General features: G+C 43.6%; 1 protein-coding gene across 4 annotated transcripts; it reads right to left on the bottom strand.

The window, feature by feature from the left end:
• Positions 1–263: 263 nt before the first annotated feature.
• On the bottom strand, positions 264–6491 carry LOC135113891 (ionotropic receptor 93a-like). 4 transcript variants are annotated; one of them, XM_064029520.1, is made up of 10 exons: positions 6439–6491; positions 4800–6151; positions 4168–4603; positions 3601–4021; positions 2931–3443; positions 2593–2813; positions 1453–1633; positions 1236–1335; positions 892–1018; positions 264–587 (listed from the first exon to the last, which is right to left on the bottom strand). In XM_064029520.1, the coding sequence occupies exons 5-10, from the start codon at positions 3202–3204 to the stop codon at positions 501–503; spliced, it is 990 nt and encodes a 329-aa protein (XP_063885590.1). In that variant the 5' UTR covers positions 3205–3443; positions 3601–4021; positions 4168–4603; positions 4800–6151; positions 6439–6491; the 3' UTR covers positions 264–500. The 4 variants fall into 4 exon arrangements, with proteins under 4 accessions (XP_063885590.1, XP_063885588.1, XP_063885587.1 ...); XM_064029518.1 differs by having other exon boundaries at positions 2931–4021; positions 4800–4921; positions 5014–6151; XM_064029517.1 differs by having other exon boundaries at positions 2931–4021.
• Between the last annotated feature and the right edge of the window lie 905 nt (positions 6492–7396).

Raw genomic sequence — 7396 nt, 5'->3', positions numbered from 1 at the left:
TTGGCTTGGTGTGGGTGATTCAACATTAATGGCTTAGAGAGAGAGAGAGAGAGAGAGAGAGAGAGAGAGAGAGAGAGAGAGAGAGAGAGAGAGAGAGAGAGACGTAATGACAGTTTCTTTGCTTTTTTTTTTTTTCAGGAGAGTAACGTAGGCTAAGGTCGATTCCAACTGTGCAATTTTTAAACTTACATTTACCTGGCAGGAACCAGTTCTTTTACTTCTCATGAGATGAGATGATAAAGTTTTATGCATAGATATGTATGTTTATTAATATAACTTTTATTACTTTATTCAGGATTCGGTAATTTTCTTTTGCTGTTAATAGTATATACTTTCCCTACATTGCAGTAGGAGGCTTCACTTGCAGGCTTGGAATGAGTGGACTGTAGCTGTAAATACTCGTAAATGCACGTGGTACAATCGTACAAGTTTGCAAAATCCTGACTTTTCTGTAGACTTCGTTGAAGTGGAATTCATCAAAACCCATCAGAGCTCAGTAGTCAACCTTTAGATAGGAGGAGCACCAGCTCGGCACTCCAGACCATTAGCCCGGCAGTCAGTCCCACGCCCAGCACCGTGAAGACTCCCTGCAACGCAGCGTATAATATTATAGTTGTGATCTAATTATGTGATTAGATCGATTCTGTCAATCCATTGATAAGAAACTTATTGAAGGAAGAACTTAAAGTCTGAGCAACGGTGTCTAATGTAAATAAGGCTTTACACTTTTGTTTTCATTGTAGTTTTCGTCCCAGCTTGATCTGAAACACGTTTGACTTGAAGACCTGTAGTTTCAATTTGCACAATGAAAACCAACAGTCTTTAGGCGATGGCCAAATCACCACCAAAACTTACTACCTTCTTTGCATTAAGTTTTAGAAGCGTGCTCACCCAGAGGTTCGTAATGGAGAGCGTGGTGGTGAACGCCAACCTCTTTGGGATATTGTCGCATCTTGTGAAATTTGGGACATCTTGTGCCCAGTATTTGAAGAGCCCGGATTCCAATAAGGCCAACACTCTGTAGCATTGTTAATAGTTATTGTAAGACCAGAATAATGTAGTAGAACGAGATAAGGGAGAAATGTAACTGTAATACATACCAACAAAGAATAAGTAATATAACAACTACCAGTGTAGTGTTATATATACGAATAAGCAATATTTAGAAGCAAGATGCGCTGATATATTATAAAGAAAATGGCTGAACCGAAAGTGGTTGAACCAACTAAAGTTACCTGTGGTTGAGGCCATGTATGATAGGATTCGTCTTCTGACTCATTATGACGGCAGAAAATGGAAGAAATCCGTCTCTCGACAGATAGAAATCGCAGCGACCTAGAAAAAAAAAAATATATATATATACATCGTCGCTTAGGACTGAACCAAAAGACACAAGTAACAAAACGGTACATTTTCCGAAAGATAAGAAAAAAGTAAAATTTGAAAACTTACCACTCTTAGAGACGTCCGAAGCTACTAAACCTCTGATATTATTCCCCATGTCGACCAGCACGTGACTTCCTGCCCTTACCAGGGTGTCGAGGCTCTCCTGGAATTGCGCTTGTGTGTGGAACATAAGCCGACCTTCATTTTCTAAGTCTGCCACCTCCCGGAATATACCAGATTCAACGCCCTTGTAAATAGGCATCAACATCAGCCAGCGTCGTTGATAATTTACCTATATTTTATATATATCAGAAAACAGTTTCGATAGCCTACAAAATGTCATTTTTAAGTGTCAGATTAGCGGAAAAAAACGGCTGAATGTAAAGGGAACGATGTGTTTGATGAGCATGTTTGGAGTAACATTGAGGGACAGAATAAGAGATGAGGAGGTTAAGAACAACTAGTGTTGTGAGAGGGTTTTGTGGGCAGGTAGATCAGTGTGTTAACATGGTTTAGACATGTGGAAAGAATGGAGTACAGTAAACTAGTAAAGAAAACAATGCGGTCAGGTGTGCACGGTGAAAGGTCAAGAGGAGGGCCACGCCTGGAGTGGATGAACTGTGTAAAGAGAACAGTGAATGAGAGAGGTATGACCATGCGGCAAGCAAGAACAATCGTGTGTGTTGAGGTTAATGGAGAGCGACAGTGGTGATTGCATGAAAATGTTGCGATCTCATCGACCCGTGGGAGGGAGTGTTGGAGCATATGGCGAGACCTTGGCGTAAGGTTATGGTGCGGGACACTTCGTAGTAAGGACCGTGCATCTGTAGTGGTTTTAGGATTGCAGTAGGTGCCGCGTAGGGAACGGACTCATTTTGAAGGGATAGGGGTAAGCCATCGTGTGCTGTCGGGCCTTGCTGTGGAAATATGTGGCCAGCTGTGCTATACCTAACCTGTGTAGCAGGATTATCCACGAAACTATCCCTTTCCACTGGACCTGTGGGGCTAAGAATGTGGATGATTTCTGTATGAGTGTGTTGTTCTTTGTATGGGACCAATCCGTGTGTGATTCCCGGCCTGATATATAGATAAAAATAAATAGAGAGATAGATCGTAGCGTTGTTCAGCCAGTTTCACCATTGATTTTTAGTGGAAAAGATGTGAAAAAATAAGCCTCATTTACTTCACCTAGGTAAATCCACTCACACGAAGAAATTGCTCATTATTGGAATACTTCTGCCATATCATGGCGACGTGAGGATCGTTGAGAACGTCCCTTGGTGTCTGGAAGGGCTGCGGCACGTATCTCACGGCCAGCAGAGACATGAGGTTGCCGGCATAGCTCCTCGTCAACACCAGCGTCGTCAGCATCCACAGCCCCAGCATCAGACGCTCCCACCACAACCACTCCGCGGGCCACACCACGTCTGAGACAGAGTTAGTCTTCATTAAGGCACGACTGCTGCTCCCTGACAACACGGAAACCTTCAAGACGGAAGGTAGTTCCAGGCAGGAGGGACCCAGCACTCTTTCCTAGGCCTTACCTTGCTGCAGGAGGACGCGGACAGAGCTGGAGGTATTGGCGGACCAACCGCCGCGGTTCTGTATTTTCCCGGGTAGGCATAAGGTATAAAGCAGCAAAACTGCGAGCACTCCTAGCAACGCTGCCAATGTGGCCGCCCATACTATGGCCGTAAGGGGCAGCAGGAAGCCCCACGGGTCTATCTGTAGCCCGCTAAGTCCGCTAACTATTTTCATGTTTCCAGTCCAGATCGCCGAGGTATAGTCACCAGCTTCTGCTCGTACAGGTGATATCATGAAAGGTACAGCACCGAAGTCCACTTCCTGGAACCAAAATTTAAGGGAGAGAAATTTATTTTCCTGAGCCTTTAGTTTGCTCAGGCAAGTCAGGACCAGATTCCAGCCTTAAAGACGGTCATGCGTGTGGGAGTGAATCGTCTCTAACCTCACGCACCAACATGCCCATCATGCCGGTCCAGGATCCGTCAGGCAGCTTGGTGCCGAACGTCCTGTCTGGGGACAGCACGTATCTGTACCTGTGTGGCAGTACTTTTGTAATGGAAAAAAAGGAAACATCTCTACGTAAGATATGCAAAGAAAGAAAATGTCAAGAAGTAAAACTTCTCTTCATGTAGACTATCTGAAAAAAAAAAAAATTTTAGGTACTGTAATCACTGTTCATGGTTACCGTACGTGAAATTCATTGCCTTGGCGAAGTATCTCACGGTGTTGTCGATGTGTCCTGTGTAGACAAGGCGCCGTCCCTCTGGTGCTTCTGGGTCCTCTACCCACGATATGAAGTCACGCGCCATTTGCTCGATGACCAAAGTTAGCTTCGGCGCGGAACGAAACCTGTGCACAAATCAATTTTCCGGAACAATCAAAATCTAATGCACTAATTTTGCATCTTCTGTTTATTACTATATTGTCACAAGGCAAGTAAAAGGAAAGTGTGATTAACAGTAAAATGATGAATACAAACACAAAAAACTTCTCCGGAAAAAACTGTGGGTTAGAGGCTTGGGTCCATGATGCGTTTGGTGTCCATGTGACGACCCTCGTGGGCTGTGCGCTGGGCGCGCTGTACGGCGCCGCCACGTACACGTCAACACCCCTGTTTTGTGTTTGGATGTTTGGTACAAGGTTACATTTACCGTGAGCTGTTCAGTAACCATCACTAGCAAATAATAATTTCGTGGTGTGGTTATGCAATATTGTACTAAACTGTAAATTTGAATAGTTGCTAATATATAAATGTACCTGATTTTTTCCTCGTCATCCCGCGCTAGGAGCAGCATGGCGTTCCTGGTGGAGAGAAGGTCGTGCAGGCCACCAAGGTGGCTGTGAGAGAGGCGAGTGAGGACAAGGATCCTCGTGGACCACCTAAGGGCGTGACGCCTGAGTGACAGGTGAGCGAAGGCGGCGAGGAAGGCTGGGTCATCACTCACCACAACTGCCACCAGGCAGTGCCACGTCTCTCCCAGCTGTACAAACAGACATTCTTTTTGTACAAAACAAATGTTTAGATAATGTTAAGTTACCTTAAGCTTGCGAAACTATCTGTACCAGAATACCTTACCTGACGAATGTTTCCAACCGCTGCCTCCAGATGAATCTGCGTCTCATTGTCAGTCACATTGTGAGCTGGCACTTGGAAGACAGTGACGCCCCGCAACGCCACCACCGTATTGAGTTCCTGAAGGAGACGCCATGATTGATAGAAATTATCGGTATTTGAAAGGGTTTTCAATTCATCCTGTGTTGTCTCTTAGTCTGGTTGGCCCCCCACTTAACAATACCTAACTCTGAAAATAGCAAAAGGCAACATAAACGTTACGTTTTTCATAGGAAATCTAATTTGGAAGTGTACGGTTGAATTTCTGAGACCAAACCTTTAAAAACCTGCGAGTAACCTGTCTTGGGTGGTTCAGTACCAGGAGCACCGGACACTCTTGCTGGTGGTGTGACGATATAACAGCTTGCACGGCTCCCAGTGCTTCTGCCTCCGAGAGCTCTGTCGAGATGGAAAGAACAATACAATTCTAAGATAGGAACTTATAGCCATTAGGAAAATACTGATGTATTTTACTACATATACGTGATTACCTGAGGAATAAGACATCTGTGCACCAGAGTGTTGGGAATGACTTGCCAGGAAGAACAGCCACACTAATAAGGCGATAACCAACATCTGAACATAGAAAAATAATATTAGGTCGTTCCTGAAGGGCTGACCAAGACAGGCACTATAACACGCGACCCACAGCTATCAACACTCACAGTAAAGCTGAACGTAAACCTTGAAGGGTCATAGTTGAGTTTGGTTATGGGGACGACGGACTTTCCGAGGTGAATCGTGATTGTGCGGGTTTTAGGAGTGACGCCTTTGCAGAGGCTCGTGCAGCCATCCAGAGTTCCCCGCTACAATTACCGTCAAAGATGAAGTTGATGGTAAGCAAGTGAACATTCTTTGGCCACTCGGCTATAGCTTGAAAAGCGGCCAACTATCGGCAGGACTACATTATAACTCAGGTCACTAAACCTGTCTAATAATCCAAATTATGGTTTCAGATGTTTAGGCTGTTTAACATTATATTGCTGGTCCTTCCCTATTCTCCATCCATCCACTGGCATCATATTCACAATACAACAATAAGAAATTTAAAAAAATGAATTAGGGTATTGTAAGCATAATAATTAATCATTCTTCCATTTCGTCGCAGAATTTATTATTTTAGAATACTTACACCATATAGTGAAGTCTGAAATTTAGCATTTTTATTTTGCTTTGTAATCAAGAGTGTGAGGGAGAGCCACTACAAAAAGGCAGATACGTTATACTCCAGTCAAGACATGATTGCGGCATGACCTGAGGTAAGGATCCCAAAACCTGCTGCTTCGCACGCTTAGTGTGGCATGGTCTGCTTGAAGAAGCCTGATTGTATACGTTGCCATTTTGTTTCCAGCGGTTGATCCACCTGTAGACTGTTGAGGGACTGACGCCAGTTTCCCGAGCAATTGAGCGAGTGGACCTTCCTTTAACCCACAAGGATACAAAGGTCATGCGTTCACTCAGATTGGTTGGCTGGAAGGGGTATCGCGTCATGGTCCTGGGAACATGTCCATTCTGATCCTGGCCAGCTGCTGAAAGTTCAGTGTTATCTGGCTCTGGGGTGGAGTGTGGCTGATTGTAGCTGGTCATAACTCTACTTACGTCTTACAGTTACACCCCAACATTAATGAACTGGAAAAGAAGTAAAAGAAGGTGCACATGGAGTTGCAAATCCCTTAGAGAATATCTAAGAGAAACATCAGAGTTTGCAAGGGATTGCTTTTGATATATGAAAAGTTTAATTTTATTTTCATCTTTAATATTATGAAGGTTTACAAGCACATTCAGATTATACATTGCGGCTCTCTCCTGGCCATGGGTCACGAAAAGTGTACAACATTGTATTATTACTGGATTCAAGTTACTCTCTTTATGTGTGGAATGTTACCAGTAGCAATAAGAAAGATTACTTCACCTACCGCAGTGTTCAGGTGGGTCGTGCGCTGGGCCAGGTTACATGCCAAGCTGGTGTGGGCGGGAAGCCCTGCGCGCTCTTTATAAGGCGCAAGCCTGCGTATGAGGATTTGTTTTGAACATCTTTGATTAGGTGACAACTGCATTGTCTATGAAGATTTGTGTTTTATTAATTGATGACCGCATTACCTGCGTATTCCCTGAGTGTTTTTACCTCAGATATATTCGATTTGAATGTATTCATTCATTTTTTTTTTTTATCTTTATGTATCTATTTATATATTTTCTATATTCTTTGCCTATGTGGCCGGTTGACAATTTCGCTACAACCCTTCGATTTAAGAGATTGGATGGCTTGTCCCTCCTCTCTCGCAGTGGCAGAACTAGGCCGGTTTTAGGAACATCTTGGAAAGACTATGTCGATTACAGCTCAGACCCCAATTACAGTACACACGCGTGGAACAGAGTTAGCAAGATTCTGGGAATTATTCACCTCCCCCCTCCTGTATTGTCTCATGGTGGAGACGATGGCTGATCCCAAGGTAGTTGGTTGCTGACTTATTTGCAGATCACTTTTCTTGGGGTGTTGTAATTATCCTCATCTCAGAGCCTGGAAAAGATAATCAGTTGGCAACCAATTATTGCCTCATTTTCCTAAAGTTTTGTATTTGTAAGTTGTTGAGTCAGGTTTATGTGGTACTAAGAGAAGCAAATACTTATTGCCTGTTTAATATTGTTTCCGAAAAATGAAGTCTACATCTGATGCTCTTTTGTCTTTAGAATCTTCTATTTCCGAACCATTCGCAAGTAAACACCATGTCACAATATTTTTTGATGTGGAGAATGCATGCGATGTGGCTTGGTGTCACGGCATTTCTGTTCGAGTTTGTTCTCCATACCTATCTATTTTTAAACAGCAATTTTTATCCCATCCTTTTTTTTACTGGTACGGACTGGGGGCGT

The sequence above is a fragment of the Scylla paramamosain genome, chromosome 26 (genome assembly GCF_035594125.1).
Source record: "Scylla paramamosain isolate STU-SP2022 chromosome 26, ASM3559412v1, whole genome shotgun sequence".
NCBI lineage: Eukaryota > Metazoa > Arthropoda > Malacostraca > Decapoda > Portunidae > Scylla > Scylla paramamosain.
The sequence above is the reverse complement of the archived record's forward strand: the minus strand, read 5'-3'. Positions and strand labels throughout refer to the sequence as shown.